This window comes from Sinocyclocheilus rhinocerous, unplaced genomic scaffold (genome assembly GCF_001515625.1).
Source record: "Sinocyclocheilus rhinocerous isolate Xijiao unplaced genomic scaffold, SAMN03320098_v1.1 scaffold3752, whole genome shotgun sequence".
Lineage (NCBI taxonomy): Eukaryota > Metazoa > Chordata > Actinopteri > Cypriniformes > Cyprinidae > Sinocyclocheilus > Sinocyclocheilus rhinocerous.
Genome location: NW_015625030.1, coordinates 152,272 through 178,911, shown reverse-complemented (window position 1 = coordinate 178,911; position 26,640 = coordinate 152,272). Strand labels below are relative to the sequence as shown.

General features: G+C 36.4%; 3 protein-coding genes across 6 annotated transcripts in view; 1 reads left to right on the top strand and 2 right to left on the bottom strand.

The window, feature by feature from the left end:
• The window catches only part of LOC107748143 (calponin homology domain-containing protein DDB_G0272472-like), a 40,864-nt gene extending 28,429 nt beyond the window's left edge, over positions 1–12,435 (top strand). For 2 of the 3 annotated variants that reach the window (XM_016562832.1, XM_016562823.1), the window contains exons 7-13: positions 4,350–4,465; positions 6,856–7,009; positions 7,681–7,849; positions 8,022–8,161; positions 9,676–9,812; positions 9,931–10,020; positions 11,594–11,689. In XM_016562832.1, the coding sequence (XP_016418318.1) occupies positions 4,350–4,465; positions 6,856–7,009; positions 7,681–7,849; positions 8,022–8,161; positions 9,676–9,812; positions 9,931–10,012 (798 nt within the window). In that variant the 3' untranslated portion in view covers positions 10,013–10,020; positions 11,594–11,689. Of the gene's footprint in view, positions 1–4,349; positions 4,466–6,855; positions 7,010–7,680; positions 7,850–8,021; positions 8,162–9,675; positions 9,813–9,930; positions 10,021–11,593; positions 11,690–11,745 lie in introns of those variants that run through there. The other variant, XM_016562839.1, reaches the window with a different exon arrangement.
• Positions 12,436–14,178: 1,743 nt separating this feature from the next.
• LOC107748132 (beta-crystallin B2-like) lies at positions 14,179–16,808 on the bottom strand. 2 transcript variants are annotated; one of them, XM_016562809.1, is made up of 6 exons: positions 16,694–16,808; positions 16,399–16,486; positions 16,182–16,282; positions 15,104–15,236; positions 14,634–14,776; positions 14,179–14,490 (listed from the first exon to the last, which is right to left on the bottom strand). In XM_016562809.1, the coding sequence occupies exons 2-6, from the start codon at positions 16,459–16,461 to the stop codon at positions 14,322–14,324; spliced, it is 609 nt and encodes a 202-aa protein (XP_016418295.1). In that variant the 5' UTR covers positions 16,462–16,486; positions 16,694–16,808; the 3' UTR covers positions 14,179–14,321. The 2 variants fall into 2 exon arrangements, with proteins under 2 accessions (XP_016418295.1, XP_016418288.1); XM_016562802.1 differs by having other exon boundaries at positions 16,182–16,300; positions 16,694–16,805.
• Positions 16,809–19,053: 2,245 nt separating this feature from the next.
• The window catches only part of LOC107748126 (DBH-like monooxygenase protein 2 homolog), an 8,895-nt gene continuing 1,308 nt past the window's right edge, over positions 19,054–26,640 (bottom strand). Inside the window, exons 2-13 of the mRNA XM_016562790.1 lie at positions 24,820–24,966; positions 22,878–23,030; positions 22,290–22,373; positions 22,052–22,204; positions 20,797–20,899; positions 20,540–20,706; positions 20,371–20,459; positions 20,147–20,243; positions 19,933–19,992; positions 19,532–19,662; positions 19,330–19,438; positions 19,054–19,244 (exon numbers count right to left, since the gene is read on the bottom strand). Coding sequence (XP_016418276.1) covers positions 19,104–19,244; positions 19,330–19,438; positions 19,532–19,662; positions 19,933–19,992; positions 20,147–20,243; positions 20,371–20,459; positions 20,540–20,706; positions 20,797–20,899; positions 22,052–22,204; positions 22,290–22,373; positions 22,878–23,030; positions 24,820–24,966 — 1,434 coding nt within the window. The 3' untranslated portion in view covers positions 19,054–19,103. The remainder of the gene's footprint in view (positions 19,245–19,329; positions 19,439–19,531; positions 19,663–19,932; positions 19,993–20,146; positions 20,244–20,370; positions 20,460–20,539; positions 20,707–20,796; positions 20,900–22,051; positions 22,205–22,289; positions 22,374–22,877; positions 23,031–24,819; positions 24,967–26,640) is intronic.

The following is a 26,640-nucleotide window of genomic DNA, read 5'->3' as shown; positions in this document are numbered from 1 at the left end:
TATGTGTGTGTGTGTGTGTGTGTGAGAGAGATGAGCTGTTTGTCAGGTGGGAGCGCTGCTCTGATGTTGTCCGGTCTGATTCTCACTGCTCTCTCTGTGTGTGTTTGTGTGTGTGTGTGTGTGTGTGTGTGTGTGAGAGAGAGATGAGCTGTTTGTCAGGTGGGAGCGCTGCTCTGATGTTGTCCGGTCTGATTCTCACTGCTCTCTGTTGCCTGTTACTCTTCCTGACAGGAAAGGAAGCTGATGAATGACATCCTGTGCTGTTTTCTCTAATGCAAACAGCCTCAACACACACTCTCCCTCTCATTCGGTCACTTACACACACACACAGACACACACACACACAGTCTCTCTCATTGATACTAATGACTTAATGCTCAGGTCGATACCCGTTGTCTTAAATTCAGAATTTTGCTCTTCTGACTATGTGTTTAAGAATTGTCTCAGTTTTTAGCTAGTTCCATTTTCCAGCCATAAACAAATGTGAATTTAAAGTGACTTGGCCACACCCCACAGGATGTTGAATTCGAATGGCAGGAAGAGGAATTTACACTGAATCAAAGAAAGTCACACATCAGAGGAACTTCATTAGTTCACCACAACAAATCAAACAAGAACAGATCGCTTGTTCTTCTGTTAAAGGTGTCCGTGGTGTAAACCTCTTTTTAATCTTGTTTGGCTACATTTTGAAAGTAAATTAAAGAATTCTGGGTGCTTTAAGCATTCTTCCACTATGGTTGATATTAGGGGTGTGTGATATATATCGTCTGCTATAATATCGTAATTGTTGTTTTAATGATGTGCGATTTGACATTATCGAGTATTTTGCAAAAAAACTTTTAAAACACCCACAGAGTGCACGCATGCATTACATGAAGTCTAGACCAGTGTTTCCCAACCGGGGTGCCGTCTGTCGAGAGCAGGGGTGCAGTGTAAAAAAATCCTTTTTTAATATTGTAAATTGCTAAAATGTTGAAAATAATTGAAGACAAAATGTGTTTTACTGAGAAAAAACAAGATTTGTTTTTTAAAAAGCCTTTTTCCAAAAAGTACATCTGGAAAAAGGGGGGTCATCTTATAATCAGGGTCGTCTTATATTCGGGCCAATACGGTAATTGCCACCATTGATGGACAAATTTTTTTTATAATATTAAAATGATCTGTATAACAGTATATTCTGCCGTTCTTCCCTGCTGTACCGAATATCTATACTTTTAAAAGTATCATATCGAAGTTAGAAATTCAAATATTGTGACAAAATAATTTTGTAGGGTGCCACAAATTTGTTAAAATTTCCAAAGGGTGCTGCGACTAAAGAAAGGTTGGGAAACACTGGTCTAGACTATAGCGCATTTAGAGTGTGTTCTTTCACGGCATGATTCTAACAAATATTGTGACAAAATTAATTTTGTAGGGTGCCACAAATTTGTTAAAATTTCCAAAGGGTGCTGCGACTAAAGAAAGGTTGGGAAACACTGGTCTAGACTATAGCGCATTTAGAGTGTGTTCTTTCACGGCATGATTCTAATAAAATGCATTTACAATGATCACAAAATTCAAGATATGGGGACAGAAAGTGTATATATTTATATCATTTCATATAGTTAATCAATACCACACAGAGAGTGCTGTTTTTTCCTCAAAATTACCATGATTACAAATGTAATATTGATTTTTTTACAACAGTTAAAAAAAACCAAGAAGTTAATTAAGAGACTTACGTTTTAGACACCATATTTTCTGTTTTCGCGCTATTTTGACAACAAAAATCATTCCAAATACAGCCACAACGCTGTTTTGCGTGTCTGAGCAACATGACGTTTCGTTCCTGAATGAATCAACCGTTTAAATGATTCGGTTCAATCACAATGACTCACTTATTACCAGTGACTTGCTGCTTGCAAAGATGAATTTTATTGATACTGATTTCATTTGCTTGGTAATAGCCCACATATCGTATTATTCTAATTCACTAAATAAAAAATGTAAGAATTTGACTCAAAAGATAATGCACACTTTTAGAAAAATGGCTTTATATAGGTAAAAATGCCCATAAAAGGTCAAAATAAATTTTAACTTATTGGGAAAGATTAATTTCAATCAGTGTGAACTGACCACCACACAGAATATGAAGAACATCAAAAACTTTAGGAGTCAGCTGTCCACAGTAGTCCTTAGGATACCAGCACAATAACACACTTAGCAAAATAGTCTAATTATCGTTATCGATAAAATCCAAGAAAATATTGAGATATTATTTTTTGTCAATATCACACACCCCTAGTTGATATGAATATATATGATGTATGTCTGTATGCAAATATTAAATGCAAATTGTTATAGGTAGCATTAGCAATTTACCAATTGATTGTTAATATCATCTAATGCTTTTATAAATAACGTTTACTAACAAGTAACATTACATACTAGGGTGTTGTTATTGTTAAATAAAACTATTAAAACGATGTATTTTTTATTGAAATAAAGCTGAAGTAAATAAAGCAGTAGATGGAAAAACTTAAACTTAAGAAAATTAGAAAAGTTGTCATGGCGCAGCTCTATTCTGGAAAAGGGGGCGGGGAGCAGCAGCTCATTTGCATTTAAAGACACAGGCCCGAAAAACAGCTTGTTTCTGCTTCCACTCAAAATATGCATCTTCAACATGTTATAATAAATGATCTGTGGAGTATTTTGAGCTGAAACTTCACAGACACGTTCTGGGGACACCAGAGACTTCTATTACATATTGTAAAAAGGGGCATAATATGTCACCTTTAAAACTTTTTATTTGAATTATACAAATCTTCATATTCATATTCCTCGTATTCAGGAATTGATTTTAACTTCTCAAAGGGTTCTCAGTTCAGTTCTGATTGGCACAAACCCCTGACAGTCACATACACGGTGCTCACACTTAGTTCTGCTGGTGATCAGGGAGCTGATGACTCTCTGTGTGTGTGTTAGATACACTCTACCCTCTGTAGTCTCCTCATTAAAAGAGGCACGGTTGAGTGGATGCGCTCACCAGTTCAACCAGTAGATTTCTATGAGGTCATTGCAGTACTTTCATGGGAGTCTCACCAGTATGTACCTATGTTCCTATTTTCCTTGTCGTTCATTTTCACTCTGTCTGCTTCTGGTTTATTTGCAAATAATTTCCTATATATTACATTATATTACATTACTGCCAGATATATCAGCAGATGCCCAGTTATGACACCAGGATGCCAGTTTAATGTTGTTTCTTATTACAGGATGGTGAACCGGTGCTGACAGGGTTTGTAGTTGAAATGTGATCAGGGTTAATAGTCCTGCTGTTCTGTTCTGTGATACACACAAGATAGTTTTATGCCTCGCTGGGCGGATTGCATCTTTTAACTCAGTGATTGGCTAATGTCCAGCTCTAGTGCTGTGATGTCACACTTAAAGGTAGTGGCTGGGTTTGTGACTGGGTTGTTCGGTGTGAGATTTAGCTTCGCCTGGTGGTTGTTTAGAGTGCTGCAGGGTGATTAAACTCCCTCTCCATCTTCATTCATGCCTTTCCACAGGTAGAAGCATTATGCCCATCCATTCAGAAAAACCCATGGTGATCACTTACTGTCAAGTTCACTTCCAGTAATTTTTGCTTTATTAAACAAAATGCCTAGATATTAAACAGTTTGTTTTATATACTACCATTCAAAAATTTGGAGTTAATAAGATTTTTTTAAAGAAAATTTTACAATCTCTCTCTCTCTCTCTATATATATATATACATATACCTTTTTTTTAATAAATGCTGTTCTTTTTACATTTCTGTTCATCAAATAATCTGGAAATGATTTATCAAGGTTTCCACAACAATGTTAGACAGCACAACGTTTTCAGCATTGATTATAATAAACAGTATTCCTTGAGCAGCATATTAGAATGATTTCTGAAGTATCATGTGACGTTCAAGACTGGAATCATGATGCTGAAAATTCAGCTTTATCATCACAGGAATAAATTATAATAAAATGAATTAAAATAGAAAACAGTTGTTAGAATGCATTGAAAATATTACTTCATAATATTACTGTTTTACTGTATTTTTGGTCTTGGTGAATATAAGAGGCTTCTTTAAGAAAAAAAAATCTTACTGGCCCCAAACGTTTGAAAGGTGGTGTGTTATTTCAGGATTTGAACACAGGTCTCCATGGATACTAAACACAAACAGTTGAATGAAATGAAATTACCACTGTTGTTTTTTTTCTTTGGTAATTTCCTGTCTCGTCAACTCATCAGCCACTGTTACTCCCTCAAAAAATGTGTGAAATTATATTAATTTAGTAGCTTTTTTTCTTTCTTTTTCCTTCTTCTCTCTACAGGAGCTGGTAAAGCAGTGTGGTAGTGGACCGGAGGAGAATAAAGACACAGACAATCTGGTGCAGGAGACCGACAGTCAGTACGGCACATGGGAGACAGGACTCCACACAGATGACAGGTGAACACATGCCTCCCAAAACCATATAAAATCATAAAACAACTGTCTATGTCCTCAAACGAACCAAAGACTTAAACTACTTCAGTCTGTGTGCATTGAATTTATTTAATACACGAGTTTCACAATTTGAGTTGAATTAATGAAATAAATGAACTTTTCCACGACATTCTAATTTATTGCGATGCACCTGTACACTATACCTGAATGACTCCAAATTATCCTCAGTCACTGTTTGTAACTCAACACCAGGATCAGTTGCATCTTTTGAGTGGGTCATCTGTAACGGAGCTCATGGACAGACACAGACAGACTGGGCTTGTCAGAGAGGTTTGGTTACAGCAGTGACTAATGCAAGGGATTCAGATGAAACGAGAGCTGATATACAGTATGTTAATCATTGGGTTGGATGGGTTGGATCTGTGCCCTGAAATGATCTTTGGATGGGTGGATATGTGTTGCCTATTAACAGGGATGTCACAAAGGGGCGATGTAGCCGCTCAGTACTCACAGTTGGCCGGTAACTTTATTAGGAACTGCCAAATTATACATGGTTTAAATTAAATTATATGAACGGGAGTCTGACCAGCACTCATGTAGGCCTAAATGACATGTGCAAATCAAATTAAAATCAATGGGCTACTAACCATCTGCTATTAAAGTGGTGATGTAACAGAAGTAGCGACAGATCTTTTATTCCGTATTTTGCCATACATCCGAGTATAACGGATTATTGAAAAAGAAAAAATTTGAGGGTGGGAACTTGGTTGTATTGGAGGAAGATCTGAATTCGTAGTTGATTGTATGGATCGTATTGTAAGTTTAAGTCTAGCATACACCGCCAAAGAGAACTCTGCAACCCAAGCTCATGAAAATACGTGCCTCTATATACATTCCTGCAACACTGTAATTACATACCTTACTGCATGTTTTGCGGCAGTTTCAAAGTGAAATGTCCAGAGTGGCACTAAAACACACTTTCAATATGTAACGGTCGCATGTTTTTATTACATTGGTACAGGCACATATTGCTGCTTTTTTATTATGTTGCTTGAGGTACGTATTGTGGCTGTTCAGTATTCAAATATCCGGGGAGTGTCACTAAAAGTTAATGCTCTATCATGATGGAAATATCCCCTACACCAAACCCAAACCTAAACTTACCCAATAGTGTTAAAAAATGCAAAAGTGATATAAAAACGCATTTGTTGATGCAGCCGTGATATTTTAACTTTCTTATGCGGATTTGATCTGTTTTGTCGAACTGTAGTTTCACAGGATTCGTACCGGAGCTGTTCATCACTCAAGTGCAACGCCATATTGCGTGAGCTACCGAGCAAACCTAATGAATTAGAAAACTCATGTATATGAAGCTGTATATGTAACGACAACATTCAAAAGTATCAGTTTTCAAATTGCACGGGATGTTAAAATTGTTTTGAAGCCATAACATAATATTCTGCAAGTAATTGTGTGAAAATTAGGCTTTATTAATCAAATCTCTGCACCTGTAAATCATACTTTGTGTGAAAAGGAATAAAAGTTGTCAGAGTTTTACTGCCTCTAGTGTTTATTTAAATTGGAAACTTCAGTGAATCGTACACATAGGTACATTTTTTGCAGTTTTGCAGAAATGTATATAGAGGCACGCATTTCCAATGAGCCTATGTTAAGCAGTGTTAATTTCGTTGACAAATAATTTTCGTCAACGATAAACCCATTAGATTTTAGCCAACTAAATTTACTGTAGATTTAGTCGACTAAAATCTTATGATATTTAGTCGACTAAAACTAGACTAAAACTAAAAACAATTCAGATAACTAAAATATGACTAAAACTAAATGGCATTTTAGTCAAAAGACTATGACTAAAACTAAATCAAAATTTGCTGCCAAAATTAACACTTTGGAAGTCTGACATTTTAGCGGAAGATTAAGTTATGATGTTTTGATTAAAAATTACTTCCAAAATGTCAACACTCACCCTTTAAACTACTTTTACTTTGGAGAAATGTTCCTCGCATAATATGAGGGAACAAATATGAGGAACAAAAATGGAAATTGTCTACGTTTTTGTGCTGCTGCTTCTTGTTCATCTAATGTTACAAGTGATAAAATTTAAATATGCAATAAAAAATATGATCATTAATAACTAATCAGAAATCTTAATAGTTACATGAATATGTACACTGTAGTATTTAATATATTTATGCATAAATCTAGCTGCTTCATTTTTTCCAGTTCACTGGCCATACATTGGTGTGGTAAAAAAGCTCAGTTTGAACCTCATAGCAACCTAGATTTACTGTCATGTTTTTGCTTTCTTTCTACATTTTCTGCACAAATACAGACAACATATAAGTGTGTTCAAATATCTCTTTTCTTCTCCTCAGCCTCACTCCAGCTACACCTTCATCTGATGACAACCTCACCCCATCTCCACGGAAGCCCACCCCACCCCACACGGCCGAACAGCCCCTTCTCTTCGACACACCAGATGGCTTGACCACGTCTCCTCAAAAGCAGACAGAGCTCCCATTCCCAGAGGCCAGTCTTCACCCTTAAACCATAGGGATAGTTGGCCTAAAAATGAAAATTGTCATTATTTAATCACCCTCATGCTGTTCCAAACCCATAAGACTTGCGTCAAAGTCCATGACAGAAATGAACAGATTTAATTTAGACTTTTATTAAGGGATTAAACCACTTAATTCATATGGATTACTTTTACAATGGCTTTATGAACTTTTTGAAGTGTCAAAAGTTTTGGTGGAATGGACTTAAAGTGGGTTGACCGAAATCTCTCAGGTCTCACTAAAAGGATAGTTGATGCAAATTCTGGAAATTCTGTCATCATTTACTCACCCTCATGTCGTTTCAAACCTGTTTGACTTTTTTCTGTGCAACATAAAAGAACATATTTTGAAGAATGTTGGTAACCAAAACAATTTCCGTTCCCATTGACTTCCATTATATGGATAAGAAACACAATGAAAGTCAGTGGGAACTAAAACGGTTTGATTACCAACATTCTTTAAAATGTCTGTGTTTCATGGAAAAAAAAAAGTCATATAGGTTTGGAATGACATGAAGGCGAGTAAATGATGACACGTTTTCATTTTTTTGGAGAACGATCTCTATGAAGACTCTTAATTTGAATGCAAACACACAAAACTGTACATGGCATTTGTTTGACATGTTGCTGTCTTTGTCTGTAGACCCCCACAACACTGTTAGACTCTAGTGCACTTCGTGCCAGGGTCAGCCTGAACAAGAAGAGCACTCGCAGAGCTCTGCCCTCTCGAGCCGCCCGTCACAGCGCCCTCTTATCACAAGTACCCGAGGGAACCGGAGCAGATGATGAATGGCACTATAAGGACTCAACAGGTATTACACACATCTTTGCAGTGAGACGCGTGTGTACCTGCACATCTCATCCCATGAGGTTGGGTTTATGAAGGTCGCAGGTCCTCTTTGGATCATAATTGTCTTTGTACCGTAGCGAAGTCAATAAAATCTAGTCCTCTGCACTCACGCCAGTCTTTCTCTCTGTATGTAGAGGAGAAGGCAGGCTCTTCTAAGCAGGGTGAGGAGTCAGACTCTGAGGAGCAGGCCAAGGGAATTGAATCCCGTACTTCCTCCATGTCTCAGTCTCAGAGAGTGGCGCTCTTCCCTGGCATGGACCCATCTGCTCTCAAGGTGAGGGGATTTTGGGGATTTTTTCCCTCCAGTTTCCATTTCCATAACCTTGTAAAGCCTGACATTTTAAATAATAGTCTAAAAAAATCTAATTTTTGGAAATGGAACAGTTTATTAAAACTTCAGACAAAATCTGAAAGCGTGTAATGTAAATCAGTGACATACAGTATAACAGTCTTCAGGGTCACATGATCCTTCAGAAATCATTCTAATATGTTGATTTATTATCAATGTTGGAAACAGTTGCGCTGCGTAATATTGTTTTGGAATCTGTGATACTTTTTTCAGGATTTTTTGATGAATAAATAGTTAAACAGAACAGCATTTGTTTGTCAAAATAGAAATCTTTTCTAACAATTAAAGTCTTTATTATCACTTTGTATTAATTTAACACATCCTTGCTGAATAAAAGTATTCATTTCTTTAAAAAAAGAAAAAAATTGACTGACCCAAAACTGTCGAACGGTAGTGTATATTGTTACAAAAGATTTCTATTTAAAAAAATGCTTTTTATTCATCAAAGAATCCTGAAAAAAATATAATAGGTTACAAACAAATATGAAGCAGCAACTGTTTCCAACATTGATAATAAATCACGCGTACCGAAACGGTTTGGTACGAATACGTGTACCGTTACACCCCTAATATATATATATATATATATATGCATGTATGTATGTGTGTATGTAAGTCAATGGACTAAAGGGAGGCAAGCCTCCGCTGTAACTTTACCTGTGGGTGTTGCTGTTGGACAGTGTTACTTTACAAAAGCGAGTGACTTTTATACTTTTAATGACATATTTAGTAATATCTGCGTTTTTATTTTTGTAATATCAATTATTTTCTCATCCAGTTTTTTGGAGACACTGCCTCCCATGCCTACTCTGAGGAAACGCCCCTGATATATGTATATATCAGTTGTCACACTATATCTTCCAATAATGTCTTAGTAAGATGATATAATATGCTATAGAATGCAATGATGATTAAGAAATGTACAAATAAACATTCCTCAAAAAGCCTGATGTATTATATTTGATACTCTCATTTTAACATGATTTAAAAAAATAATAAATAATAAAAAATAATATCAAGTAAACCAAAGTTGCTTTAGTCCAGTAAATAATCATCTTGAGATTTTACTAACAATATAACATTTATTCTTACATTTACTTTATAAAAATCAGTAGAGATTTCACAGCAAAAAGGTGAATACCATGACCTGAAGGTTATATTTATTACTTTTACTTACTAAAACAGTATGAAGGCATATAGAAAATTCAGTGAAGTTTTGATCATGTTGAAGACCGAAATTTGCATATCAAATATGATATACATGGCTGCAGTTCATAACTTTTTATTAAGAAAAATAAATAAATAAATCTTGGTGATTAAACACAAGCACCTTCCTAACAATGTTTGTTTTAGGTCTTACAGGCTAGACTTGTATGAATTTGTTTGGAAGCTGATCATTTTGCAGCTTGTTTGACATGAGATTCGGTCGTTCATTTCAGGCTCAGCTAAAGAAGAGAGGAGAGTCAGACAATCAGACAGACGGCCCTTCACCCTCTCAGCTCTCACGCTCACCCAAATCTCCGTTCTTGCCTCGAGCCGCCCGTGTGCTGCCTCCTGCTGGCGGTAAAGAGAATGGGTGAGTGCTTTTAGGTCAATAGACATCAGGAAGTCTCCGAATTGTCTCTTGTTTGGCAGTACTGACCATTATGGTGTGGTATGCTTCTGATTTGTTTTCTCTCTTCATCCCCTCACAGAGAAGAGTCCTCACCTCAGTGGCTGAAAGAACTAAAGACTAAAAAACGTTTGAGTCAGTATGAAAACGACAGTACAGCCTGAACAAGCAGGTAAATGGTCTTATGTGTCTGTATGTGCAATTACATTATAACTAGGCTTGTCACAATTTCTGTAGTTGTTTGCAACAGCAGTGTTTTTTTAAACCCAGTTTTGATACCATAGCTAAAACAATTTTACACTTTATTAAAAATTTTGAATATTAGTTCAAATATTAACAAGTTTTTCCTTTTCTTTCTTTCTTTTTTTTTTTATCGCAAGCAATAGATCAAATAAAGATTCCTTTAAGGGCTTTAAATATTTGACAGCAACATTTAATGTTAAAGTAGAGTAATACAAATTATTCGCTACATGTTGGCTAAAAATGATTCCACTTAAATTATTAGCATGATTATTAGATTCAATACATTCATGTAGGATAGTTCAGTCAAAAAAGAAAAATGTCCCTTTTCATAGTTCCTAGAATTATTGGCGGAAGTTCCCGCTAAACGTATTTAGTTCTAGGAACTCCGTTTGGGGGAACTAGTTTAGCTCCTACTTCAGAGTAGGGTTTAAAACAGTTCTATAGGAACTACCAGTGACGTAAGTATACGCCGATTGGCCAAACGCATACGAAACACCGGCTACCCAACATTTAAAAAAAATAGTTACTCCATGAACATGGAAAACAGTGCTAATGGCATATAGCTACCTGTTGTCTGCATCGTTGTGTTCTTTTCTCAGCCTCGATTATATGTAACACTGCCAGTTGTCATAGGAGATTAAGTCAGATTTTCATGCTTTTTCAATTGCGTAAATTGTGTGTTCACATTCCATCTCTGTTATCACGAAACCCACGACACACAACAAAAACAGCTCCGATCACGGCGTCCTCCATTCACCAGTTGTGAATAAAGATGTCGGGTAACACTTTATTTTAAGGTGTCCTTGTTACACGTTACATGTACTTTACTATTATAATAACAATAAATTATGCATAATTACATGCACGTAACCCTAAGTCAAACACTAATCCTAACCCTAACCATATAGTAAGTGCATGTAGTTAATTAATATTACTCAGTACTTAAATGTATAATTACACTGTAACAAGGACACTTTAAAATAAAGTGTAACCAGATGTCGCTGTCAGCTGCTTCAGAGTTCCTACTGCCAGTGCGAATGCAACAGGAAAACGGCCCGAGGGAGAAATCGCTTCTCTAGGAACCACCATGCTGGCTAGTTCCTAGAACTACGCGGTGTGAATGCCCTTCATATGACTTACGTTTTCTGTGAAACATAGCATTAAATAAGCCACCAGAACACAAATAAACAAATCAAGGTAATGGACCAAAATGTATGCATGATAATCAAGTTTTGCTTAAACAGTTCATGACCTTTTTGACCCCTTAAAAATACATAGTGTAAGGCATTTACATGACATATTGTCAGGTTAGTAAAGCATATTTTTTTGTGTTTGTATTAAAAGTCAGTAAGACGTAATAAAGTTGTACTACATGTATTGGAGGAAAATTGTTACTTGTATTGTTACTTATTGTTAATTATTACAGTCTCTTACTTCAGTGTAATGCTCCTGCTCATCTAACACAAACCCCATGTCCCATGTGTTTTCCCCCATCATCTCAGGATGCCTTATAACTGCAGTATCTGTAGCTGTAACTTGCGACAGAAGCCTTAACCTTTGACCTGGAGTTGACGGGAATTCTGCTGCTGCTGACTACAACATCATTCTGTTTCAACAAACCCCATGTCCCATGTGTTTTCCCCCATCATCTCAGGATGCCTTATAACTGCAGTATCTGTAGCTGTAACTTGTGACAGAAGCCTTAACCTTTGACCTGGAGTTGACGGGAATTCTGCTGCTGCTGCTGCTGCTGACTACAACATCATTCTGTTTCGTTGGTTTTTCTGGCCTTCCTCTCCAGCCTGAGTCGTGTACATGTGCATGGTGCCTTTCTAAAAGATTTCTGACTGACATAAAGGGCGAAGCAGAGATCTGTGTGTGAAGTGTATGTCCACGTATGCGTTGTCAAGTTTCTCTTCAGCTCTTCGTCACACGAGATAATTATTTTTGCATAGAGCCACTTTAACCTCTAGCGAGCGAGAGATCATCCTTTATAGTGGAACTGTGGGACCACACGCACCTACGAGTAACCTGAAGTGCTTCATATAACTGGAGTATGATGTTGGTTTATTTTTACCCTTGTATGTTCATATTAGCACAGCTTTCATGCTATTTGTTTGTTTGTTTGTTTGTCATATTCTCATTGTTTTTGTTCAGTTGATGGTTATAGGTATCAGTTGCACATGCATTTCCATAGACGATCACAATTTTATTTCTAAACTTTAATAGTCGACAAATCAAAGCTGAGCTGTCTGTATAGAAATTGTATTTAGTTATGATGAAATGTTAATCACAGAATGTTATATTTGTATTAATGTCGGTTTGAAAGGAAAATGGTACAATTCAAGAACAGCGGTCCCTGTATGTGTGTTGATGTGCGTGTGGAAACCTGTTTGGATGGGCCACTGAATGAATTTAGTTCATCATTTGTTTGCACATGTCTTCACTCCTAATAACTCATGTTTTTTTTTTGTTCAGATTTGAGACATTCAGACATGCAAAGGTCTGTGTGCTGCCTCAGTTTGTCTAGCTTTCACCGTTCCATCATATCCTCCATCATGTTTGAATCCATAATAATATCATGATTGGAAAAATTGCGCATGTACAATCAGTCATTTCACTTTACGCTCTTCTTTTTATCCCAATACTTTACTTGCTTAAACAATGGGCCAAAAATGGTAATGGGAAATTGCACAATCAGCATATAAATCTGTTTTTCTTCCCTTATAAGATAATGAATTAATACAGAAGGGAAAAGTTTCATTTGTGTCCCTCACTCTTGGTTACACACGTCTTTTGAGTTCTTCTCTTTTGTTTACTAGTTTGCTTAAGGGAAATTTGAAATGTCAAAGTACTGTAAACATTGTTCACATTACATTGCACACTTGTTGTTACAGTATTTAAAAAAAACGCTGGGCCACTCCCACCTAACAAGCACTATTCACCTGTTAATGAACAGCGGTTCTGACCAGTAGTCACTTTTGTAACGCATGTGTCTTCACACGTGATGTCAATGTTGTGATGTTGGTATGCTGACGGTATGTGAGTAATGTGTCCTACGTTTTTTTTTATTTTTTATTATCAGCTTCTTTTCATTGTCTGCCTACCGTTGTTATAGTCTGTTTAAGGGTAATTTGTCCTTTTTATTTTAAATTTGACTGTAAAGATGTTTATTGCACTGTTGTAATGCCAGTGTCTAATACTGTAAATTCTTAATAAAATGTACTAAAAAAATATTTTAATTCCTTTCTTTTTTAATAAAGGTGTGTTTTTCAGAGCTTTTAAGAAGATTTTTTTATTGCAAGGCTATAAAGCCACTGGGAAGAGCTCGTCCGTTAACACCATCTTTGGCAGAAAACAGCTTTAATCAGAAAGTATAATTAAAACTCAATGTTAACATGCACATAATTTTCTTATAATAGTACATATTCTGATTAAAGCTTATTCTTAAATACATTAACATGGCTCACAGCTATTGGAATATTCCTATTAAACATATAATCAGAATATTCCCAATAAACTAAGACATGCAAAGTTTGCTATTCTATTATGGAAATAATGGAGATGCTTGGTCTTGAAATGTACTGTACATTACTGTTCAAAAGTTGAGGGTCAGAAACTTTTGTTTAGCAGGGATTCAATAAGGATCATGTGACACTGAAGATTGGTGCAATGGCTGCTAAAAATTTAGCTTTACCATCACAGGAATAAATTATATTTTCAAATATATTCTTATAGAAATTATTTTAAATTAATTTCACAATTTACTGTTTTTACTATATTTTTGATCAAATAAATGCAGCATTTAATGAGACATATGAGAATAAGAGACAGCAGGTATTAGCTTAGTTCTTGTAAAAAGTATCAATTGGATTTCCTAGTTAAAAAATATGAACATGTTTTGAATTGTGAATAATCTTGAATCTTGATATGATGCAAGTTCAGATGTCAATTTCAAATGTAATACACCGAATCTAAAATATTAATTATGGATCAATTAATAGACTCAATCAGCTTTAGATTTCAAAAAGTCTAATACACTTATACAACAGTGAACGCCCAAATAAAAGCTCAAACATTCATAACGCAAAATCACTTATTTATTTCTCAGCAGTAGCAAATGAAATCACTGACACAACTGAAAGTCAAAGATAAGCATTCAGAGGTGAAGAGTAAGGAAAGGATGGGGCGTTACAGAAGCTTTAGGGTTTGAGGAGAAGTGCTGGGAACTTAGGTGGAGGGACGGAAGGCCCCTTTTGGGTGATACTGCATGTCACGGATGCGCCTCACAGACTGGATGTGAGGCAGCACGGCCCCAAACTCAGAACACTCCTTAAATTCTCCTTTCTCAAACAAGTACTGGTAGCCTCTGTATCCTGGGTACTGATAGCCCACCCAGCTGGAACCAAGATAACAACAAGAAATGAACTAAAACAATTACTATGCAGGAGAACATTTAAAGGTTAGCCTGGAAAGTGTCAGAAATTGTCTTAAATGTGAGTTCACTGTACTCGTGTCAGCGTTTTTTGAGGTGTTACTCACGTGCCACTCTGCACACGAACTGAAGAGACTTTCTCATGGTATCCATGAGCGTGGAAGCTGGGAACATCATCATCTATGATCTCAATCTTCTTCCCAGCGAAGCTTGGGTTCTCATAGAGTACGATCTTGTGTTCCTGGCTATCCTGCGAGGACATAGGAAGTGTAGAATAGAATATTAATAGCCCCTCTTTGGGACATATTAATTAATATACACATTTGGACACACTTGACTCAAAAAGTTTTATCATATGATGGTTGAGAGAATGTCCAGAGGACATTGAAGAAGCTAAATTATTAATTAGTTTTCCTTTGTCACTATAATTTCCATAATTCAATTTTATAAATTTGATGATGACAATACTATTATTTTCATATATGTAAAAGAGTCATAATTAAGCATGAATCCAAACTTTTGACTGGTACTGTATATATTAGACAATTTTATAATCCTGGAGATAGCTGTTAGTTACCACTTTGATGGGGCGGAAGGCGACGATGCAGTCACTGCGTCTGCTGTTGGTCCAGGCGTCCCAGCGAGGATACTCACCCTTCTCAAACTCATACTGTTCCCCCTTACAGCCGGGCTGCTCATATCCCACCCACCTGGAACAAAAGGTGGACAAGTCTTTGTCATACTTTCTTGCTCATTCACATTTCTTTACATAATAGTTCTCCAATCTGATCAGACCAAGAAAACTGACATAACAGTCCAGCAGAACTGATACATTTCACTGTTTGTATCAGTCCACTTGTCTGTGTTGACAGATTTCCAGAAAAGAGTATGTGAGTGGTATGGAGTTGTTTCACTGTGTCTGAAACAGGGTTGCCAGATCTGTGTAATAATCGAATTGGCTAATAAAATATATACTCCCATACCTAAAAAAATATATATTTACCGTCACAAATTATGCATTATAATTTCAACTGTTTAGTAGTAATGACAACTAGTGAACAAAATCCTTTGGTGGGGAGGCAATCCTAATTTTTTTAAGTATTTGAAAATATACCTTTTGCAGTTTATAGTCTAAAATAAAAATTTCAAGATATAACATAAAAAATATAGGAATTATATGGAAAATGCTTCTACAGTATACACAACATATTATAGCCTACTTATTTATTTGCTAGCAACAACCCTGGAGAGAGTTGCCAGTGCCACTCCCTCACAAAATCCCCCCCCCCATCAACTAGAGTTTTATCATTAGCAGAATATAAATTGTATTATAATGTGTATTGTGTATACTAATGTTTCTCACAGTCCATTACTCGTTTCTGTAGTGAAATGTAAAACCCGGGCTGGAGTATTTGCGCTGTCGCTCCGGTCCACTCGCACATTCAAATCCATTTCGTGTGTTGCTTGACATCAAGCAAAGCTTGAAGCTGTCGCTTCTTTTAGAATTGTTATGCTTGGCAGAGGAACAAAATATCCGTACAAATTAAACAATTTATGTCTGAAACGTAAGTTATTCAATATTAACTTCTTGTTTGTTGAATGTAACGCAATATTACCCCCGCGAACGTGCTATTTTCCCTCACACACAAACTCACGGTCCACACAGCACCAGTATTGAGCCCACTTTCGTCACGTCCGCCCCTTGAATGTTGTTACACGGCCCAGTCAGCTCATGACAGCGGCCTTGAAAGTTTTCCTGTTCGTAGATGACCAACCATGGAACAAAAGACGGGAGAGAAAGTATTAAGGAAGATAAGCGGGATTAACGGATAAATTACGCACACCACTCATACTCTGGGAACGTGTTTGTACCTTGAAGTTACTGGCAGCTGGTTGTTTTTGCTTGGTTGCAGGGTTCTGGTGATCAGTTGCCATAGTGAACCAGGATGGGTGTGATGAGCTTTGTTCAGAGATAACATTAGGAATAAAATAGGAAGCAAACAATAATTATTAGTGTCAATTGTGTAGATATTTAAATATTGCAAAAGCATAAGAGTGCATGACTGACAAGGTTGAGTTGTTATATTTCACATTTAAGTAGCTAAAATATATGAAAATGAAAAGAACACAAACTTTAATAAATTAAAAAAAAAAAGCAGTTTCTTACCAGCTCCAGGATATGCCAGTCGCTGTGGGGTGGCATCAGTGGCTCAATATATACCGCAAGCTCAGGGGCGGAAACACTGCCAAAACATGTCTCTGTCCAGAACACGCTCACAGTCAGGTCCTAATAGGCTGACCAACTGGCACTGGGAGGGCTGAAGAAGTACCAGCCAAACATCCTCACCCTGGCCATACTACCCGCCCTTTTCTTTTGATACTCCACAAAGTTATTTCATTAGTTGTCAGTTTTTGCCCAGCCACGCTTTGTTCCATATCCCATGATTCAGCACAACCTGTGCCAAGAGTCCAGGACCTACAACAAGAGTGACCAACTCTGGATGTGGAACTGAAAGAGAGAGGCTGATGCATCTTTGCTCTTCACAATTACTCTGAATCCTGTGAGATTTCAGAAACATTTGTCACTAAATGTGTTTCACAATCATAATCAATATTGATTATGTTTTTCATCAATGATGTATTGTTTGAGGAACATGCTGGCTTGGAGGGTCACCTTGCTGTTACCATAGGCATTGCATCACTTATAAACTGTTTTACAGGATAAACACAAAAATGTTTCTAAACCAAAAAAATACAACAAATTAACTGAAAATATAGCCGTTAAATTATATAAGACATTAAGCAGACTTAAACATTAAAGAGACAATACAATATAAGTAGGTGTGAATAAAACAAAAATGACTCGGATTACATATTGATAAATGCACGTCTATTTTGACAGGTTTTTTAATTCGGCTTAAAAAGAGAAAATAGACTTTCTAGAAGATCTGATATCCCAGTCAACAATGCTTATACGGGCCTTCACTGTAAAGGCAGTGGCTCTCAACCAGGGGCCTCAGCAAACCTCCAAGGGGAACACATGAACACATTCAGCTCCTGGAATCCTGAAATGTAATGATTTTAATTATAATTAATTTGGTTACTTTTTTAACACACAAACTAGGAGTTCCCATAAATTAAAGTAATTTTAATAATGGGGGCATTTGAATATTGTTGTTGACAGTTGTAGGCTTTGGAGTCAACTTGCATGTTTACACTAAATCTTGGGACCATCAAGCAGTTGTAACTGCAGGGCTTAGCAGTTTTATTTATTTAACATATTTGAACAATGTTCTATAGACATTTTATGAAAGACCATAGTCACCAAAGACCAACATGTGTGCATTGAACAGTAGCCTATCTTTTTACCTGAGCTGCAATAACAAATAAAATATTCAATATACTTTCAGTACTTTGGATGGAATCAGTATTTGGCCCTTGAGATCCACTGTGTGGCACAATTTAGCTCCAACCCCTTAATCAAACACACCTGCTTGTAATTCTGAAGACTTTGGTTAGATTTTTCAGATGTGTTTGATTAGAGTTGGAGCTAAACTCTGCAGGACAGTGAACCTTGAGGGCCAAAGTTGCCCATAGAAATCTTTTATAGGCCACTCAGGATCTTATGGTGCCATCAATTGTAACAGCGCCAAGATGACCAAGGTCCTTTTCAAGCAGTGCATTATATTCAGTACAATAGCTAAATATGTATAGAAATTTTTTTCTTTTCTTTTATTTACCACTGTTTATTTATTTATTGTCAGTTTTTGTCTATTTCCTTCTTCGATACATGGAATAGACATGTTTTAAGAGTGTTTGTCCTACTATAATAATTAATACATTTTGGCTAAATATGCCAAAAGCATATTTGTGCAACAAAAGGCGTTCAAATACCAAAAATACGGTAACATTCCACAACACTACAGAAATTAGCTTTCAAAAATAAATGTACCCTGAGAAATGTTTTCTGTGACAACTATCCCCAGTCTCCCCTGTTTTGGAACCATGCCATGCAATATAAAATAATCTGAATTAATTTAAAATTTGAAAAAAAAAAAGTTTCTATTTAAAATGTTTCAAAATGTACTTTTTGCTATGAATATGTAATTTATGTCGTAGAACAAAAAGTTTTAACAAAAGGTTTTTTTTTCCCACAGACATTATTTTACTAATAAATCTAAAACCTCAAATGAGAATTTTCCACGACATTCTAATTTATTGAGATGCACCTGTATATATAAATAATGAATAAGTAAAAGAAAAATAAATAATAAATAAAATGCGAGAATATCATGGCTCAAAAAAGGTAATTATTTTCCAGGTTTATGACTACAAACATTTCATTTTAAAGTCAAAGACATATACTGCCACCTATACTTAAAGGTTTTCATATTGTCGAATGTATAAAAGACAAGTAAAGCAATGAAAGTAAAGTGTAATGTCCATTTCCATTTAATTTATTTAAAAAAGTAAGAAGTTACATACAGCTTGCTCAATTTTCAGTCCCTATGAGCCAGGAGTTTTTGCTCTCTTAATGATTCAGACAAGTTACATCAGTGCTATTTTGCATTAGTGTTTCAAAAGGAAGCCCATTGCACTGCCAAACATGTGAGCAGCGATAGCACAGCAAGACTTTTGGTCACACAGCCACTTATGCAGGGTTCAGGCGGGATGACTTTGAGATCAGGAAGTGTCCCTTTATAGGAAGCTGCGTTGTTCTGGAAATACAAATGGAAAAGTGTGTCAGGTAAATGCAGCTGTGGTCAGAACAGAAGCAGATATTTTGGAGGTGTGGACACTTACAAGTGAGTCCACGACTGTGATGAACTGGTCGATACTCTTCAGTGTTTGTTGGTATTCATTGATAGTCGTGTCATTCCAAGTCTTTGTGAACATTATATTGAGCCAAGAACTGCAAAATGATCAAATAAAAGACACGTTATCATTAGGGCACATTTTAAGAGCTAAATGTAGTAAAAATAAGGGTTTTCAAGATTTAGATTACTAGATATCTGTTGCTCCCATCGCAGATTGTAAAGCCTTTAAATCAGGGAAGCTCGAACAGCCGCTCAGATTCATAGCTGGATAGTAGAAGAGGAAGGCCAAACACATCTCATCTGTAGTTGAGAACCCCCCCTGTGGGCAGAAAAAAGGAGTTATATAAATTATGTATTTCGGTTCTGGTTCTGAAGTAAATTTTGAATGGATTTTTGGTTCAATGCCTGAAATAAGGTTTGGCTGAAGTTATTTTCACGTTTTATTCTACAACATAAAATACATTAGTAATGCTTTTTTTAAAACTTTTACTTGTCTTGAAAAAGGCAGCACTCATACACATATCAAGAACATATGAAAACGTACTTGTTGCATCCACCAGGCTCTGAGCCTCTATAAAAATGTACCAACCCATGTGAGTGTGTCTCGGTTTTCAGTATTATAGGTGCACTCCACCAGCAATTTGTCATCCTGAAAGAACGAAAAGTTTCTTTATTTCACTTATTGCCAATAATTATATACTAAAATATAGACTATTACAGTATATAAATGTGTCATTTTGTATTGTGCAGTGCATATATTTGATATTTATGCTTGAAATCCCTGTAAACTTAACAGCACTTACCAACTTCACTGTCTTAGTTTTACCCAAGTTTGTCACTTCCTGATATTCAAAATCATAGTTTTCATCCGCAACTAGAAGATCGATCTGCTCTCCCCCTCTGAAGAGAATAATAATTTACAAAAAAAAAAGGAATTAATTGCAGTAACTTTAGGTCATGAACCACAGAAGAAAGAAATGCACACAGGTTATAATGTGAACTATTTCTTTAGGTCAAAAACATCTACCTGAAGTGTCCGACTCGCACCTTCCGCCCAGCCAAGTGTGTGTGCAGCATCGCAGAGAACACCTGAAGATCTTGTGGCGTTTCCAGAACCTGTAGAGCACAGAACACAACTGATCGTGCTGAATCTGATCGTGAGAATGTGAGTAGATAAACATACTGTACATACATACCTGTGGAATATTAGCAGTGTCACACATGCCGTACGTGAGGAAGGATTTGGCTTTGGGTGGGATGGCATACCCGGGGGCCACCGCAAGCCCTGTCATCAGAACAGCTGCATCGTGCTGACGGAGTTCAGATGTGTAGTAGAATCGCAGACCTGAGTTATCAACTCGACCTGTGCAGAAAAGAAAGAATTGTTTTATCGCGTCAAAATCTGAAATATTCATCAAAGTGTGGTATTTCACATTGTAAACGACTGACTGACCTACACTTTTATTGGGGTTGTTGTAATGCACTTCCAGCCTGTAGAAAAAATCTCCAACATTTCCTCCAATTGGAAGTCCTGCCACCTCAGGAAATTCAAAAGCCTTGAAAAAATATAATTGAATTAAAAAGCTAATCAGTAATTTGAAATTTTTACATATAAATACTAGGGTTGGGTATCGTTTGGGTTTTGTCAGGGGTTGGAGACGGGTAGGTTTAGGTATATGTAAGGTGGGAGGAGTTGGATCTGGATCCAACCTCACCCCCTGGATCTTGTGTTCTGCAGTGAGGACCATCTCCATTATTAAGCGCTATAAACGCATTTAATGCCTGTTTCATTCATACTGGACGCCAGAGGGCGCCCTCGTGCAGAAACTCCACATGAGTATCACAGAAGGAAAAGGACTCAAGAAATTCCTAATATGGACAAAGTCATTGCTATCGCTGTAACTGAGTAAACAGAAGATATAAACGTTTTGAATGATAAAACAAAGACAATAAACACTCGACTGCGACAATGTATAGTTTATCTGTGTTATTCAAGCCATCGTTGGTATTTTCGTCATAATTAAGTATATTTATAATCCATTGCTAATCGACATTGACTTTTTACCATATGCTTATAGAATAGAACGGTATCTACCAGCTGCCATCAGAGCAAGTGTAATTGCTGCATTCATGTGCTCCTCGGATGCTCTCATTTCCCAAGTTGTGCTTTTAAGTCGGAATGTGAAAACAACATGGAAACTCGTCGTTCTGATTCAGTTCTAGTACATACCGGTTACATAGGTACGGGTTTCGGTACCCAACCCTAATAAATACTATTTCAGTAGGCCCAAAATGAATCATGCTCTTTCAGTGAATCAGTTCAGAAAACCGCTCTGAATTATGTGAAAGCACGCAGGTGATGGAGATTTACCGCTGATTACAGAACCAGCTTTACTGATAAGATGCGCGTTAAATATCGCATGCGATTTATCGTGCAGCCCTATTTATAGGGATTAAAAAAAACACTGGGTGGATTTTTATCATTATAGGGTGGATGTGTACAAACACTGCCAACACACATTTATGTTCAAACAACATGTAAAAGTGAATTTTGCATCCGATGACCCCTTTAAGAACCAAACTGATCCGATTCTTGATTTTAACGATGTGGTTGCAGCGGTTAACGATTTTTTCAAGTAATTCATGACTTAAATTTGGTTATTTCTCACATGAAAATTATTTAAACCCCAGTCAAAAGTGAGACTAACCCCTCCGCCAACTCCCCACACAGCCACGACCTCCATACACGTTCCATCCACTCCAGTATAACATTCCGCCTCAAGCGGCTCCGTCACAGTCGGAGGGCAGCGGTATAGCAGCAGATGATGCACAAGGTCAAAGTTTTCGATCACTGGCTCAATCTGGAGATAATGAAAGTAAGTCAGAGATGAAGATGATTGACAGATCATTGGATAGATAATGTGTGTGTTAAGTTCATAAACTCACGCGGTAAATGTGCTGTTTGGAACCAAACGTCGGGGCTTTCATGATCTTACAGTGATAGTAGGTTTGCTTGGCTGGTACAGTGAACTGAAATGATTGTAAATGTAAGCAACATGTAAAGTGAAAGTACACTCACTAGCACTTCAAAAAGGTTTTCTTTCCATAATTGAGATAAACCATTTAGATAATCGTTGTAAACTACTAGGCTATTCAAAAGTAGGCTATGAAGTCAGTAAGAACAAGGAAACAATAAATTGACCAAAGGTTACAGTAAAGACATTTAAAATGTTAAAACGTTATAAAAACATTTTCATCAATATTCATCAAAAATCCTGAAAAAAAAAAACTGTTTTCAACATTGATAATAAATGTTTCTTGAGCAGCAAATCAGCATATTAGAATGATTTCTGAAGGATCATATGACACTGAGACTGGAATAATGGCTGCTGAAAATTTAGCTTTGCTTCACAGGAATAAATTACATTTTAAAATATGTTCAAATCTTAGTTTTAAATGTTGCTTATAAAATGTCAGGAACAAAAATTGGTTTTACAGACAGAACAGCAAAACAACAAAGTAAAAATTTCTTACATTGACCATAGTTATGTCAAAAAAGCTGCTGTTTGGAGGGTTGACATGAGGCATGTACTTCAACAGGTTCAACTCCTTCGTGCCTCTTCGGTTACTGTGGTATGTGATATCATCAGTCTGTCCGTACGCATAGATCAGCTTCAGGGGGAGATCCTGATCATACAATAAAAATCACTTTTACTTGATCAATTACATGAAATGAGAAGCTCTTTGGCAACATGCACACTGCAGCTAAATGCCAATGATAATTTTTTTTTTTTAGCTATTTTTGATCTAGAATTTCAGTTTTAAAAGACAGTCCATGTTTTCAGTTTAAGGAGTGTTTCTGAAGTGCAGCTGAGAGCTCCTTGACAAACAAGGTCAACAGTCTGTTACTAGAGAGGAGTTCTTAGAAATGCCCTGATCCCAGTGGGCCTAACATTGTGTGGATTCCTTTACATTGCTGGTTTTGTTTTGCAATGCCATTAGGCATGGGCTGATTACCGGTTTCATGGTGGGCTATATCGTGCTTTCAAAAACCAATAAAATTTTTAATAAGACGAACGCAAAAGAGGAAAGAATACTGTAGCAGGCAGAGTAGCTCTGTTCACTATGAGCGAAATACTACTGGAAGAAAATGCTAAATATTAAATTGGGGGTGGGGGTTTAAATTATTATATTTATATGTATCTCTGAGGGGAACTGGCCATAGATATGTACATATTTACATAGAATAACAACGTCCAGAAAATGGTAAAACTCTTTGCACTACAAACCAGTATGTTCATAATTAAGATAATACATTAAAATAATATGGTAAGACACACCAATGTGCAATATCAAGCTGCAAATCGAGTGGTTTTGTACAGCTAAAAATAGCTGGATGCGGATGAGACAGAAGCCAGACCCATAAAATTTCCAAATGGCCGCGCCCACTCTTAAGGTCCTTGCACACTGAGTCCGAAATTTTCGTATGCGTTTTTCGTACTTTTCGTATTCGTCATCCTTTCCTATCAAAATGCTTGCTATGGATGCGAAAATACAGAAAATCGAACCTGGTCAGATTTTTTGTTTTATGACTGACGAAAGTTTCGGCGGCAGTGTGTAAACGTGATTGACACAACGTGAAAATTTCGGACTCAAGGTCTTTGCACATTGAGTCTGAAATCCTCGTCCAAAATTTTTGCACGTTAAAAAATAAATACGACCTCACGTTGTGTCAATCATGTTTACACACTGCCTCCGAAAATTTCGTCTGTCATAAAAAATCGAATCAGGTAAAATTTTCTGCATTTTCGCATCCACAACAAGCATTTTGATAGGAAAGGATGATGAATACGAAGGAAAAAAAAACCCATCAAAAACGCATACGAAAATTTCGGAGTCAGTGTACAAGGACCTTCAGTGTGCAACGGCCTTTACAGGAAGAAAAAGGTGGATAAGCGCAGCGCTGTTTTGTTTACATCTGTAACCAAGGAAATGCTGTATCGCCATTGTACCATAAGCGCCACCCACTGGCAGAGAGTGAATTTGCATTCTCATTTAGCCTGTCTGATGTTTCTGTTTCGTGCACGTATGTTTTATGGAGAATAATTTTACAAAGCTAAATGAAAAAAGCTTTTACAAAGCTATGAAAAAGTTTTTTCTTTGTTTTTGCTTAAAATTTAAAAATTATACAATCTAATTTAAATCAAAAACTTCTTATGCTTATGCATAAACACTAAAATAACAATAATCGATTTTATAGCATTTGATATTATTATTAGAAAATATGTTTCATATGTCATATGTCAAAATCTCATACCGGCCCATGCCTAAATGTCATAGTTCCACCGTCATTGTTTTCTGAATAAAACTGCAGAGTACATCTAACAAACAATGAATGGGGAGGTTTACATGCTGGTGTTGAATTACTTTTCCTTTGTAAAGAATAATTAAAAGAAAAATGGTTAAACAGGCTTACAGTGATGGGTAGATCATCTTTATCACAGGAATCAATGGACCTCTGAAACTTCATGACTGTTTTCCCATCAGACTCAGTAAGAGACAGGAGTTTGTAGTTCTGTTGCTGGTCAACTACAGGCATTGAATTCCCCCCAGCATGACGGTCCTGAATACGGAAAAACAGAAAAGAGAAATGTAGCATGGATGCATGCATAGCAACAGGTGTTTTTATGATGCTGTAGTTACAGTTGCAGTTTCCAATCTGGGCTATCAGTTTAACACTTTGACTCTCAAGATCTTACATTAATATCAGGTTAATGTTACCAGCATCTGCATATTTTAGAACATCTAGTTAAAAAAAAAAAAGATCCAGTTTATTGGTCTAATAAAAAAAGTAGACTTTGCCAGACTTTGTCGCACGTATGAAGTTACTTACTGTATTTTTTCTTTTGCAAAACTTTATTATTTTGCATATATATGTGGCATTATATTGACTCCATACACTTGATCAGCGCTGCAGCTCCCCCGACTACAATGTCCAGCAAACCATCAGAATAATCGAAAACCGGTGAAATATCGGGTGGTGTGTACTTCTGAATGTCCAGCAATTCGTCTCTGGTGAAACTGATTGCAGGGATATAACTAAAGACAGGACAAACTAACAAAAACATAAAAACAACTGCGGAGCACGCAACGGAGGCAGCCATCAGCGTCGGCGCCATCTCAGAGTAGCATATCCCAGAGTTACATATCCCAGTTTACAGCCACTGAGAAAGCTAAATATGTAGTTCATAATTAATGAAGCACATATGAAATGCATATCAGTATGAATCCAGAATAAAAAAGAATTAAATATAAAAAGCATAAAATTATATTTATAGAGCATGTAACGCCAATGTAAGTGACTTACTGACATTTTCAGCCTCAGTCTTTATGATGTGAAAGACTAAACCCAAACATAACAATATAACAATTTATACTGTAGATAATTTAATAATAGAGATGTAATGAAATCAAAATTTCACGATACGATAATATCTCGATATGAAGTCCACAGTACGATATTTATTGTGATTTTTTTTAAAAAGACAAATGAAGACTTGGAAAAAAATTTACATTTTGTATATTTTAAAGTTAATTTATTCTATCTAATGCACTTTGAGAGTTCAAAATGAAGAGCTCCAAACCATGTTCTTAACTGAGAAAATTTACGTTAGAAAAAAGTCAGTGAATTGAATTGCACCTAAATTTTAAAGGGGGCTCAACCCTCTTTTTAGTTGTGATATACTGTCTCTGTCTAAATTACATTCACACTCGTGTTTTAGGAAGCCAAACAAATTAGAATATAATAATAATAACAACAATTTTATATTATTGTTATTCCTATGACAGTAATAGTAAAACAATTTTACTGTAAAATAAATGAAAATTAATATTTCATAGGAATATAATTTTTGCTTTAAAGGGGTCATATGATGCGATTTCAATTTTTCCTTTCTCTTTGGAGTGTTACAATCTCTTGGTGCATGCAAAGACTAAAGTCTCAAACCCAAAGAGATATTCTTTATAAACGTTAAGCCCTCCTAAAACGGCTTGTTTAAACACGCCCCCACATGTCTACATCACTGTGTGGGAAGTTTTGCATAACACCGCCCAAATGTTCACGCAAAGAAAGAAGGCGTAACTTTTATTCTCGCTGTAGTATTGTTGCCAATCACAACACACTGGAGAACTGGCCAATCAGAGCACACCTTGCTTTTTCAGACCGATGAGCTTTGTAAAAATCGACGCGTTTAAGAAAGGCGGGGCATAGAGGAGAAACAATAATGTACAGTATGTG